This window comes from Triturus cristatus, chromosome 3_1 (genome assembly GCF_964204655.1).
Source record: "Triturus cristatus chromosome 3_1, aTriCri1.1, whole genome shotgun sequence".
Classification (NCBI taxonomy): domain Eukaryota; kingdom Metazoa; phylum Chordata; class Amphibia; order Caudata; family Salamandridae; genus Triturus; species Triturus cristatus.
In genome coordinates, this window is record NC_140583.1 from 663,918,290 (window position 1) to 663,933,291 (window position 15,002).

The 15,002-nt window shown below is 39.1% G+C and overlaps 1 protein-coding gene across 7 annotated transcripts in view; it reads left to right on the forward strand.

Annotated features, from left to right (window-relative positions):
• Positions 1–15,002, forward strand: part of ARNT2 (aryl hydrocarbon receptor nuclear translocator 2) — an 803,119-nt gene that overhangs the window by 160,951 nt on the left and 627,166 nt on the right. For 5 of the 7 annotated variants that reach the window (XM_085644710.1, XM_085644711.1, XM_085644712.1 and 2 more), the window contains one exon: positions 5,778–5,837. The exons of the other annotated variants lie outside the window; for them this stretch is intronic. In XM_085644710.1, the coding sequence (XP_085500836.1) occupies positions 5,778–5,837 (60 nt within the window). The remainder of the gene's footprint in view (positions 1–5,777; positions 5,838–15,002) is intronic. 7 annotated transcript variants of the gene reach the window in all.

Sequence of the window (15,002 nt, forward strand, 5' to 3'; positions counted from 1 at the left end):
AGGGCAAATTTGCCTTTAGGATGCCACATGATGGTAACAATAGACATTATGTCAACATTTGTGCCTGTTTTCACAGTGCTACCAGTCAGTATTTCCACAGTTTTATTTTTTTTGGTTGATAGCTGTTTAAATGGTAAGGTGTACCTTTCTTGGCTTCCTGAAATAATGTGGTTTTTACCACCTAAGTATAAGGGTGTGTGCGTCCAAATTTTGAGTCGTGGTTAATCCGCTAGCTGCTTCTTCGGAGAAGCCGTTAAATTAGATAAAGGGCTTCATACTGTCACAACATGGTGATTGAACGTCCTTGGGCTACTAATCTGTAAATTGGTAAACAAATAGAAAAGCCCCTTACCCTGCACATTCTTTGATCCATGTGATCATAGAATAAAGAGAATTAATCCTTACTTGGACAGCAGTCCTCTATGTGCTTTCTGCAACTCCCTTATCATGGCACAGATCCTCCAACACTCTTGTATGGTATGACAGCTTTTCTGTCTGGAAACACTTTGTGTGTGAAGAGTACCACGAAGAAGCAAATACATCTTTGATAAGAGTAGTACAATCCTTATGGGTATAGGGAAGCTTTGATGAAGTCAGTAAAAGGATGAGCAGAGTACAGACTATTTTCAAATACATTTTGAACTCCCATAGGTGCTCTAAAACTGATGTGCCACTGTTCAATGGAGCCTTAGGCAAGTGCACGTGGACAAGTCAAAGACGTATACTAGCAAATTTTGTAGCATTGCAGTAAAATCCAGACTTACTTGGATCAAAGAAGGCACCCTGGGAAACTTGGCAAACTTCACATTTTTGCATTGTTCTCCTAAAGAAATGAACCTTCTAAGGATGCGGCCTGGATACTTGAGACCTCCAAGTGGACAGTCATTTATACCTCACTCACAATATTGTAATTTAATTGATGTGGGCTATATTTGTGGTGAAAAAGTGTAACCATGTTACTCGCGGCAGAGTGCCGGATTGCATGGCTGTGTGGCTCCCGTTCCTAAATTTGTACTCTGTAGACCAATACATTATAGAGCTCAGAAATGTGTGGTCAGTAGAACAATTCATTATAGTGCTCTGAAATATTTCATGTGTGTACCTCTCTACAAAGTGTTGTACTGAGATGAGTGTACAGTAGAAGCCAGGGTGTGGGAGAAGTAAGGAAGCGGGTTTGGGGATTGTGGTGAGTGTGTCAGATATGCAATGTGGGATCAGGCCTTGGTCAGGAGGTGCCTGAATGGGATTAATGCAAGAGAAAGGGGCGGAGGGTGCTTCTCCTACTGTAGTACTTTGTATAGTATACTGTAGTGCACGATGCAGAACAAGGTTGCAGCCTGCCAGGTCAGACCTGAGATTACATTCCATATTTTGGGTGTGTAGCAGGAGCAGGTCTGACCTCTCGTCTTTTCCTTCTTGCGTTTCTTCACTTCAAGTTTGGCACTAATACTGCTGTGAGTTGTGTGAGTTCTGTCAGAGGTCTTCATTTTGGTTGCCAGGTAGGGGAGATTGTGCAGATGGTGTATGTGGTCAGAGGAGTTAGTATAATTCATTCAGTGTTGGAGTAAGTAAAGTTCGAAGGCTGTTAGTGAAAAGGGAAGCTAGGATTCAGGTGGGTAACTGGCAAACCTGCGAGCATTGGAAGCTCAAGATAAGCTTTTATCAGTGCTTTATGGCTGTTCTGCAATCGGTCTTGAAGAAAGAGTTTCACCTAGCATAGTAGCATCAGCTGTTGCCAGGGGGGGATCTTTGTTTGTCTGCAGATTGGTTTTTAACGTTAAGCTGAGTTTAGTGTCAATGTTGATACCCATGGATTTAGCACAGATGGTGAGTGAAGCTCTCCTGATGCATCTTTGAGAGACATTCTTGTGTTTGTTTGAATGGAACTGAAGCAGCCCTTCTGTTGATCATACTTTTAGGTGCCCTGAATCTCTTAGTAGGGACCTATGGGGGAATGTGTAGTAGCAAGATCCAAATCTTAACCCCCGGTTCTCATTAAGTATTTGATGAAGAGGTATAACCTTTTTGAATCTGTGTCACAAGTTAAAAACTATTAATTTGAAAGACTGTTAGTTTGTAAGAAATCGTCTTTTACTCAGACTCTGAACATTCTATGAATAAGAAGAAATGGAAACATATCTGTGTTTTTTTTTTTGTTTTTTTTTAAAGGAGAGTGTTATTTAGTAATTTATTAACATTCAAAAAATATTTGTGCACAACTGTGAGTAAAAAACAGTTGGAAAAGTTATTTTATTTTTAACCTTTATTTGGTTGTAGCTTCAAATTTGGCCAATAAGACAGATTTAGTATTGTAACATCCTCTAGTTGGGTTGAACGTTAAAGCCGTGTTGCTTTGATGGTAAGTTTTTATAATGTTCTGAATTTAAAACTTTTTACAAATGAAATGTTTTTCAGACCTATCGTAATCAGATTAAATGTTTCAAACTATATGCCTTATACCATTTCTCCTAGGTCTCCTTAAAGGTGTATTTATAAGCCAGTGTCTGTTTGGTGTAATGTACACAAGCTGGGGATTTTACCTGTTGCCCAACTAGCCCACATGGTTGCTGTAGTAAAGTGCATCTGTTTGTGTGGCTCCCCCTGTTTTGTTACGTTAGATTTGCTGATTTCAAATAAAAAATATTGTGTTGTTGATTAACTAAATTCACAAGTACAAAAGCCAAGCATAAAAGTTCAAGTTTAATTTGGTCATGTAAACTTAATACACAACCAGCTCGAAGAAGATTAAGAAAACGTGGATTTGCTGCTAATACATAGGTTAAAACACGGTTTGTGATGACCTATGTTTTAGGTCAGTAGATCTGCTCTTAAACTTAACATACAATCAACATAATTCACGAACCAACCTACATCCAAAAGATCATTACCAGTGAAAGCCAATTCCAGTGCTTCCTGGCAGGTCTGTTAAAAATTAAAGGTTGCAATCAATATCCTCTTGCTTACAAGAACTAAGGACAAGTGCAGATTAGGTGTAGCCAGGCATCCCTACACTGCCCGTGCTGTTGAGTCAGTTGGCCTATTATTATTTACCTTACATTACCTCGCAAACTTTCCAATGTAGGAAATACACAAGTAAATTTTCTTAATTCAACGTGACAAAGGAACAAATGTGGCAATATTACGTTGCTTAAGAGCACCCCTATCTTGGCTTTTCTTGAAAATCCAGAAGAGAATCTGCCTTGTTCAGTTGTTGCCATTCATTTAGTGTCTCCAAGGATTTGAAGGAAGGATCCCCAACGATTTGAGGATTAAAGCTTTTTTCTGTTTCCCACTAAATGACAGTCTAAGACCTGTGGAAAGATAATTCAATGCAATCATAACACTACTGATTGCTTTAAAAATTGCATTCCAGTCTGATTTAACTAAGTTATACTGAATGTGGAAGATAAATTGCAAAAGCATTGCATTTTTGTCTGTCAAACCAACTTATAATAATAGTCTGCATGAAAAGACTGTAAAATCTTAAATTGTGAAAGGCATTAACTTTATGTTATTTTATTTTAAGCAAAGGCAGAATTGTTTGTATTTCTAGATAGTTTTATATATGGGTTAATGCATAGATGGCTTTATTTAGATTCAACTGCAGTGTGACTTGATATTATATGTGTTGTCTTCTTACCCCATCTGAATCCCTAATGGGCTGTACTTGGCCACCCATTCCATGAGCAAGGAGCCAATCATCAAGAAAAATAGAGTGATCTTCATACTGTAGCAAAGAAGAGTGACTACTTGATTCCAGACACTGGGAAGGTGCTTAAACCTCTTCCAGCACATGTGCTCTGCATTACAAATAAGTAATTGGCTATTGGTTTAGGCGACTTTTATTTAAGGTCACTGTAAAAACTAAAGTGATCTAAAAGTCCAGTATAGCCGTGGCATGCAATGTTGCTTTGGTTACCTCTGTCTGAATCACAGCAGCACCATAACCTGGGCCTAGCATACTCTCCCCTTAGTCATTGACGGTAAATAGATTTCCCTAGCCCGAGCTAGCCTAAATTAAATGTAAAAGACTCTTAGTGGGGCCAGCCCGGAGAACAAAGATGACCCTCTGGAAGATCCTAGTCAGGAAGACAAGGGAAGATAATCAACAAAACACCAACCGTCATTTATCTAAGGTTTGTTAGCGGAGTGAAGCCAACAACTGGCCATACAAAAGAAAGCAAAGGCAGCAATTATTTAAATTTGTCTTTAATGGGGAGCTGGCCGGGCTGACTTCACTTATTCATGGGAGTTTGCAGCGAACCATGGCCAGTGTCAAGTGATTTTTACTGGTGAGCAATTGGAGGCAACTCATTTTATTAGGACAGCTTGGAGCAGACCAGTAGTGCTGTAGCAGTTGGAACAGTCTCTTGCCAAATCCATAGAATAGAGATTTGTGGTTGTTTTGGCCAGAAAGACCACTTCTAAAACGTTGAGACTGCATTGCTGGAAAACTGAGCAGGGATAAGGTAAGGGCCATCCCCCAACCACTGCTGGGTTATTAGTATTTCGTGGGACTCCCAGCTCTTAGAACGTAACTGAGAGAAAATCTGTCTCTTAACCTACTGGTGTGCAAATGGTGGGGGGAATCTGTTGTCCTGTAACCCTCAAGGCTGTTCCAGGCAGACAAGGGCACGTTGGAGGAAGGAGCCAGAAGTCATAGTGCGGCTTGTCTTTGGCTCTAAAGATGTAGGGTGGGGAAATCCGTCTTCTCATGGAATCTGTGACCAGGATTCCCATAGAAGAGCTTCCGGAAGTTTGAAAGCATTTGAGTGCACTATCATTTAAGTACCCTCCACTGCCCTCCCAGCCTGTGTGAGGCTGAGCAGTTTGCTGGTTACTGTTTTTCATTTGTAGTGAAAGTGACTTTTTGTGGCCTCTTTTCGTAATGTTCGCAGACTAATATTGTCTTTGAATATTCCCATTGCCTCGTATAGATGTTTATTGCATTTTCTTAAATATTCATAATTTCTAATCCCCGTTAGCAATGCTCTTTGAGGAAATCTTGTCACTGTGAGCCACTGTTAGGTAATCCCAGTTTTCCTCAGTGAAACCAGTTTTTATCTCTGAGGAACTGAATTACTTAACATTGTGTGCTCTCCCCAAAATTAATAATTCAGATTCTAGCAGTAATCAGTCTTATTGGTGAACTAGCCTCATGTCCCTTAGTGTGCCTTAGATGGAATACTCTTGTTCTACAGCAAAACAGGCACATCCCAGGAACCTAATATTGTCTGCCCTGTATTCCATGTTGCCCCCTGTCAAATTTTGATTTCTATAAAAACGGAGCTAAACTGTAGTAAATGCAAGGGATTCATTCTCTGCTGAGGATGGATACACAAATCAAAATTGTAACCTAGTAATTACATAATGTACAGAAACAGGCACATTGGATTGTAGAGCTGCCTCTTGCTTACTTCATTTATTAGCAGTGGCAGTGGGACCTGCTGGCCACTGTACGTGCTCAGCGAATGCCTCCTGCCAGTATCTAAATGTTGAGTTCATTCTCTCCTGTGGGTGATCGACTCCTACACTCTTCCACTGTCTGTGAATCCCTAGCTCCAGACCCATTATCATTGTCTGCAAGTACTAAGATTCCTGCAACCTGCTAGTGTCTGAATGTGTGTGCCTATCTCATGGCCTCCTGCCACTGTTGTTGAATACCAATCTTATGTTTGCCTTTATCTTAATCCTCCAGTGTCTAAGTACCCATTGTGTGTTTTGTTCATTTATGCTGTCTATGCTGACTTACCATTTGTCTTCTGTACCCATTGCAGGTATGATGATGAGGAGGAAGAGGAGGATCAAATTCCTGGGGATAAGGAGAGGTTTGCCAGGTATGGGTGTTCCTTGATGGTCTCCTGCAAACAGGGAAGGCCAGGTCCAAGGCCTGGGCCACTGCCTCAGACAGCTGGGTGTTTTGTTTCCAGGTGGGGAAAACCCAAATCCAGTTGAATACCAGCTGTTCAGGTAGGAACAAGTACTCGGAAGAGAAACTCTCTTATATGTAACCTTTTAAGTTGAATGCAAAAGTCAGATTTATAATTCAGTAATATAAATTAAATTCACCAAGCTTGTATAAAGCAAGCTGAACACATGTCTTTCTGGTTAGTTCTGTGCATGTAAAACACTTTATTTCTTTTATGAATACATATATAAATACCCGCAGCTGTGTGTGTGTGTTGTGTGTGTGTGTGTGTGTGTGTGTGTGTGTGTGTCACATTTTGTGTGATGTAAGGTTGTTTGCTTTCTTTATGTCGATACAAACATGAACATACTACACTTCTAAGTATTTTAAAACCTTTTGCCATTTATTGAAAATGATTTTTAGAGCAGGATTCTTTTATAGAGCAGTTCTATCTGAAGAAACCAGAGAAATCTTCATGTTCATTGGAAATTAGAAGCTCCACAATTGATCCGCGGGTCGCCAGCTCCGAAGAAATTCATTTAAATATTTTTTGATACTTAACTAAACCAACTGTATTGAACATCAACATTTGAAAATGTGGCTTTAATTATGTTTTTTTCCAAGGTTCAAGAGTCTTGGCAATCGAAACACATCCTTTGATTTCTGCCAGGCATGTTATAATAAGTATGATTATAATCATATTAGGTATATCTGTTGATCCCGTGTATGATGATCAAAACTGGGTGGCTATTCTGTCCATGAAGCATGTGTCCATGTTGATTTACTTGTAAGGGCAGGACCTCAAGTGAAAGGTACATGGCGTGTCCGCTGGATCTCCTTAGTAATCATTTAAATCTCCTTAGACATCTCTTTAAGACGGGAAATACTTTGGTTAATAGTTGTGCTGCAAAATGTTGAGTATTTGATCCCTCCGTGCCAACCATGATGCCAAAGGTTTTTAGATTATTTTGTGCTGTTGATTTCTGTTAAGTTTTTTGGATAATATTTTAGTTCTCTCTGATGGCTTTGAACGGTTAATGTTTCCATCTCAGAGACTCTTGTTTCATTCTTTGTTAATATCAGTAGCTATTTGCAGAATCTGGGAGAGCACATTTTACAAAGTCAAGTTACTTGTGAATAGTCATTTGACGGTTGTATGTCCCTCTGACTTAGAATTGGTTCCTCTAGAATGTCAGAGTCGGGGTCAGCAGTAGTGCACAAATAATGATTGGGATTTTAGGGATGCTTATCTGACGGATCAGTTTATTAAAAATAGATGTGTATTCAATTAAGAAGCCCGTTCTAGGGCTGGGCAGATCACACTATTGCTTGTTACAATTAATGGCACCATTGATACTGGAGAATATTCTGATCCTATTTACACTCCAGGTAAACACCACTTGCATGTCTAGGTGAAATACAGATTCGTGAAAATATTTAATATCTGAGCAAGAGCCCACCAACAAGAGTGGCATGCTTCATCATCGGGCAGCTCCTCTATGGGCCGGTGCTGCATTGCCCAACGGGCCCATTAAAGGTGGCTCTTTGCCAGAGTTATTTTACTTGCCTGGTCGTTAATGAAGTTTACTTGAAGCTGAAAGTCTATTTGTGAACGTGTAGATTGGTGATGAAAGTGAAAATTACATTATCTAAGGAAGTGTACCATTATAATTATTTTGGAGGCCCTTCTTAAAAGAAAAAAGAGAGGAATATAAAGGAAGGTAATGTTCCTTCTTATTCTCTATCACTGGTCAACATGCGTCTTGCCCTTTATTTAGTCAACTGATCTATGACAATTCATCAGGATCCTAATACCCTAATCTACAAATGAATGAGACTTAAACTCAATTAGAGAAGTGTGCCCATATTTAGCAACCACCAAATTTGTGTTGAAAAGCAAGATGTACCTCTTGCAAATTGCAGAGATACTCTGTACTTCAAATATCCGACCTAGAAATTAAGATTGATAATATTAAAAAACAATAGTGTGAAAAGACACGTAAAAATTTGAGGTAACCGTTGTATGCCAGTAGACATTTCAGTTATATCTCATCTATCCAGCAAGTAGCTCTCACACATAAACCATGGCCTATTTGTGTTGCCGTAAGTTCCAGTGAAAGTCGTTGCCGATAGTAAAACGCTCATCACATCAAACAAAAGTGCGCCAAGCATTAGAACAGAATATCAGGTTAGAGTAGAGTATTACGTATGACCTAATCCCCCTTTAGGATTGCTCTGATATTGAAATATTTTCTTTGACCTGTATGCCACCTAGGTACAGTAGTGGTGTTTACCTGGAGTGTAAATGTGAGCCACATATTTTGCATTTTTTTTATAGTATTGGGAGTGTGTATGCTGGACCATCATTACTCCCTGTCCCACCAATTGCTGATAATTATTTGAACGGTGACGCAGCCATGGGACAAAGAAACTGAATTATTTTTAGGAGGTGATCTGATTTTGACCATCTCTAACTGTATGCAGTATACCATGATATCCAAGGTCTTAGCTACGACGATAATGCTGTGGCCGAAGATTTAAAAGCAACCTCACTTCCGGGGGCAGATGGCAGTACTCCTAGTTTAAAGGGTGGCTGGACTTTGCTTTCTTTACTTAGGAAGACCCAAATCAAAACAGCTCTGTGGATCTATCATGACTGAATATCTGAGGGCAAATGTAGCGCTTGATGGTTTATTGGTAACGACAGCACCACACATTTTTGGGAAGATTTGGCCTTCCAGCGTGAATGGTCACCGGTACCTTGAAATACACCCGTTACTGGCTGGTCCTCATGATCAACACTGCAAAAAGCAAATCTACTGATAAAAATTAACATTGCAGGGAACACTTCAGAAAGCAAAATTCAGATTACCACATTCAAAACATGCCTAGCTGAAATAAATACAATAAAATTAACATAAAGAATTCCTAATGCAACAGGATATAACGAAATTTGATCAAGAAAAAATCTACCCCTTTAGAAGGTAAGTTTTTTCAATCGGGGAAACACAACTACAGAAGAAGGAATTACCACACAGAAGAGAAGAGGAAAATCATTTATCACTGCTTCTTGCTCTGATAGTTGGGGCAGTGATGATAAATCCAGAGGCCTGCTCAGAATGTATGGATATCACATGTGTCCTTTTCAATACACACAGCCAATGTGGCCATAACAGATGCCATGTTTCCCCCGAGACCACAACTTCCGTTTGCCCAGCCGTATTTAGACAGAGGCTAGAACAGAGGAAGAAGTAAAACAAGAGGACGAATTTAGGGCCTTATTGACAAATGCGATACTCTGTCACAAGCATCACAGATATCCTGTCAGCCGTAAGATATAATGGAAATGTAATACGGCAGATGGGATATCCGTCACGTTTGTGACAGAGCTGTCTGCAAAGATCATAATCAGGCCCTTGGACTAATCTGTGAACAATTTCTTTTTTTTTTTTTTTAGGAAAATCCGACTATATTCCTTCTTTTTAGATATGGGTGAACCAGAGATGAAAGGATATACGGATTTGAGAAACCTCTCCACGTTTAACCAAATGCCAAAACAATACCAAATGAGATTTTGCCATATGAACAAGCGGTATTGAACAACATCAAGGACCTAAGAAGCCTAAGACCATTTTGCAATCTATATAGAGATGAACGACTGGCTATCAGTTCTCTCTCTGATGATGATTCTATCCTTCTAAAACCTGCAGATAAAGGGAGTGCTATTGTAGTTCTCTCTACTGCTGATTACATAAGGGAATGTCTCAGACAACTTTCTGACACAAGATATTACAAGATCATCAAGGAAGAGCCTTCGAAGAGATGGACCAACAAAATCTTCAGTTTTGTGAATGACCCACAAAATCTTCAGTTTGGTGAATGAAGCTGAAGTGATAGGATGGATAACGAATAGAGAAGCGGTCTTCTTGATTAATGAACACCCAAGAGACCCGTACTTCTATGTTTTACCTAAAATACATAAGGACGTACCCCTCTACCTGGATGCCCTATTGTTTCAGGCTTCGGCTCCTTTCTTGAGCCACTCTCAAAATTTGTGAACATTGTTTAAGACCACTGGTTGAGAAAACCCCTACATTTCTGAGGGACACAAAAGATGAACATAATCTAATTGGCAAGACTAATTAGAGTCATGTGACAGATCTACTGATCTCTCTTGATATGGAGGCCTTGTATGCTAACATCTCCCAAGATGCCAAACTAGAGGTTGTTGAGGAAGGAATGCGGTCTAGTAACCAAACTTCCCCCACCCCAATAAATGTTATTATTGAATGTGCTTTGAAAGAACTTTGAAGAGAATCTCAGTATTTGCAAATACAGAACTTCTATCTGGAGTACATTTGCTCCCATCTTGGCCTGTCTGTACATGTCCAATTTTGAAAATAGTTTCATTTTGTGTGCCGAGAATCCTTACAGAAATAAATTTCATTTATGGCAACAATACATTGATCTCAAGTGTGACGATGCACTTGACCCTGGTCGCACAGCTTAAAAAGGACATTCCAACAACATTTTACAATAGTAACCACTGTTCTAAGCTTACATGTGCTCTTTACAAATACATTCATAAATCAAAATGCCATTAGTGCCTAGTCATAATTACGATACATCAATTTACTTAAGTAACTGCTTTTACAACATTAACACTTCATGTTTTAAATTAACAATCTATGGACCGAATACTTCTTCTCTCACAAGGTGTCCCCAATGCATTTCAGGATAAACAATCCCTTCTTCAGGGGTGCTGTAAACATAATCAATAAATCCAATATTAACTTGTACAGGAAGGAACTCCGTCATCTGGTTACACACTAGTAGAGAAAAGGCATATTTAAAGACATTCGTAAACCGAGCCCAAATAGTGTCTGAGTAAATTAGTCCCAACACCATGTGTTGACGTAGAAAGAACGTATTCAACATGCACCACGATGCTGAAAAAGATCAATATGTGCTGGTCGTGTATGCTAGAATTATAAACAGACAAGTGCAGATGTGCAAAATAATCACAACTGCATCGTCACACTGGCGATTTAGTCAGTAGTTCAGTAGAGGCAGGCTAACTCATTCCTGACCTGCACGCTATACATACAGTAGTACAGACAATTATTAGATTATTACTGAAGATTGATCTAAAATAGAACAAAACCTATACATCAGTACAAGCAACTGATATATATGCATTAATACAGGATACTAATCGTTCAATATTCAGGGATGATCCATAAAACAGCATCTTAGGCAACTCTAATTCATATCCAGGAGAGTTTTAAATCAAAGACTTCATGCTTCAAAACTTGTAAGGTACAGAGAATTCCAAGAGGTTAGAGATTACCATCAAACCGATGTTGTTTAGTTTTCAATTTAACAAAGTTTTTATGGAGAAATTGGCAAGCCATCTTAAACAAATGTTTACTTGACCTCATCTTGTTATTAGTAGAGGAGCTCTCTCGCACGATCAAGGAGCTGGAGGAATAGATCAATCGGATTTGAGCACAAGATGTGAACCTGAATTCTGGAAAATAAACCTCCATGATCTCAATGAAAAATTAGATCTGGAAAAGAGACCCAAGAACGCAAGCTTAGGAAGTTTAAACGAGACACTATTGATTACAAATTAAATGAAGTATATGCCTGGGCAGAGGTTTACACCCACAGGAGACCAATTCAGAAACCAGCAACTTCATAGAAAGATAGTGTAGGATCAGATCAGGCGTTAGCAATCAATAGAACACCATTAAATACCGAAGTAGACCGCATCAACAATCATTTCAGCACGGAACTCAAGAAGGAAATACTTCAAGCGCACAGCCAAAGTCTTTTTTAGGACCAGGCCAGACAGCAGGACACCCACCATACTTAAGTGGCCCAAAAAGACCTGCAGAGGACAAAGAAAGAGAAAACATCCGCAAAAATCTCCGGAGCAAGACCAAACCTTGATTATCAATATTTCATTGATTGCTTTAACTACACAACAAATCAGATTATGAAACAAGAGGACATCGTTTGTACCTACACACAATAAAAATACTTTGGAGTTGGAGGTGTCCGTGTATAAATTCAGGAGAAATTTGAGGCTTCTGCATTTTTTACAACATTTTACTAGCCATGCAAGAAGGAGAACAATCTGCATCGACATCACTAATAGCGGTACGTGAACAAGAACAAATGGAGTATAAGGAATTCAAACCTCGTAGCACATACAATGCTGTGGTCTCACAAAGTGCTAGACGCATTTGAAATTCTTCTCAAAAAAGACTTAGCTAAGGTGATTTTACAATCTAATCGCAGATCCAATTCGACCAAGCATGAATATCAAATACTACAAGATTTGTCCAGTAACCAATTGTTGACATTCCAACTGGCTGACAAAGGGGGAGCCTTGGTAGTAATGGACAAAAGTTTCTATTTGAGAAAAGTACAAGAACACGTAAAGGATGTAACTACATATATACAACTTGAGCAAGATCCCACAGTTGAAATCAAAAGGACACTGAGCAATATCTTGGATAAGCGATGGAAATGGAATGGAGTTCTGTGACTACTTGCAGTCTTCTTACCACAGCACATCCCAGACGTCCTCGTGTATATATGTTGCCAAAGGTGGACCAAGATCTTTTAGAGCCTCCATTTAGGCCAAAAGTCTCAGGATGTGGTTCTTTATTTGAATCCCCGGGATGTACGTAGATGATTTTCTACAGCCTTTCGTCCAACAATGGAAAACGTACATCAAAGACAACACATTTTCTTAAACTTTTACAAGAGCTAGACTACACGAATCATGAACAGTGTATAATGTGTATTCTAGACTTAACATCTCTATATACATCCATTCCCCTATCGGAGGGAATTGAAGCTTGTTAATGGGCATTACTGTCACAACCAGTAATGGGAGCCAACAAAGTTTTCATTTTGAAACTAATCCAGTTTTGCTTACAACACAGTTATTTCCAGTGGAATGATGAGTTCTATTTACAAATCAGTGACACGTAAATGGGTTTTGTTGGTGCACCAGCGTACGCCAGTACATTCATGTCTAAATTTGAGGAAGATTACATCTTGACAAATGCAGACTGGAAAACAAACTTGATATTTTATTGCTGCTTTATTGACTATTCCTAATATGGAATAACACCCAAGAAAAATTGGAACTGAAAATCAACGAGCTGAACCACAAAAACAACTGTATTCAAATCACTCATGACTTAGCACAAAAAGCTTATCTTTTCTAGATGTGCAAATCACCATAACAGACGAAGCCTTAGAAACCGCTGTGTACCACAAGAAAACTGACCGGAATAACTTGTTGTTGTTTAATAGTTTTCATCCCCAGAATCTTACACAGAACTTACCCTTTTCCCAAATACTCAGGACAAAGAGAATATCTTCCTCGCCAGAATCATTTAAGTCAGCTTTACAATGACAAAAAAGCAATTTTCAACAAAGAGGGTACCCTGAGACTGTAATAAATAAGGCAATTGACGGAGCAGCCGCAATTCCAAAGAGCAAGTTACTCAAGACTAAACAAAAAAAAGAGCAGGACCGGATGGTCTTTGTTTCAAGATATTCGACCAAGTCCACGGCTATCAAAAGGATCATCAATAAATGTTGGGAACTACTGACACATGAGCCTGATTTCAACAACCTGTTCATCAATCAGCCTTTATTTGCCTACACTAGAAGTCACGACATCAAAGAATTTTTAACTAATTGGAAACCAAAATCTGGAAATCTTGAAACATGCATGAAAAAATGTCACAACTGTGTTCACTGTAGCAACATTATTCTGGGTAACTCCATCACACATCAATTAACAGGCAAATCAATTAAACTACGAAACTCAACAGATTGAAATTCTACATTTGTGATTTATTGCATTAAATGCCGATGTGGCTTAATGTACATTGGGAAAACAGAACGAAAAATTAAAATCGGAATCACAGAGCATAATACAAATGTCAATTCCAATCTGGCAGTGCATTGGATTGAAAAGAATCCCAACATTTCACAACTGGGGTTCTTGATCCTTAAATTACAAATCAGTCCAGACAAAGACAACTCCAAGCTTCTTTCACAAAGAGAAATATGGTGGACTAAAAAATTCAATACCATGATGCTGTCTGGATTGAACGACAAAATTGACATGAGTTGCTTTCTATAACACAAACACTTTACTTAAAACAACCACATTCAGGTTCACACAAGATACATACATATAACTGGTTTCGTGTACGAGACACACACACTCGGGTAAATAGTTGCATGAGGGTGGGTTGCGAGTACCAGCCAAGAGAGCTTCATAAGCAATTGTGTAAACACAAGAGTCAAGGATTCAATTCTTACATTTTGAGAGGTGGAATGAAGAACTGTCTATTTTACTATAGGGTAAACAATTTGTTGTGGCAATTGATGGCTTTGTATGCTCACTGGACGATATTTGAACACTTATCTATTTTGTCTTGGGCACTGTCTTCTACTAGTATTGATGCCTACGGTACTAACCCTCACTAGCCTTTAATCTGATTACCAAGTTCATTTCACACATCTTTTTTCTAAGTCTTCTTTCGAATTTTAAACCTCTACATTTACAAGTGCGGCATACTTTCGTACAAGATCCTTGGTTTTAGGTGTGACATTATTGTTTTTTAAGTTCTTTTGCAGTTTACCAGCTCCCTTTAGGGTACAGTAGTATTCTTGAGGACCGATGGTTCTAGGTTTGGATTTTGGGTGCACATATTCCTGACAGTTTTGCATCTTAGTAGGAGTTCCGTTGAGGTTTCATTTGCTACCGTTTTTGCTGTGCACCTTATTCAAATAATCTTTTCTAGACATTTTTACTCGGTAAAGATGGCCACCATTTCTTTCCCAGGCGTATTGCCTCGCTGAATCTAGTCCTATTTTCATGTCCATTCAGTATAAACGAATCCCGCGGTATCTGGCAACATGTTCGCTATTTCTTACAATTCTGAATGCTGAACATCACACCGTAAACTACATCGTACAAGGTGAGAGCCGTGGTTAGAAGAGAGGTTGAGTTCTGCGTTGCCCAAGGAGCCACGCGTGTAGATATTCTATTCGG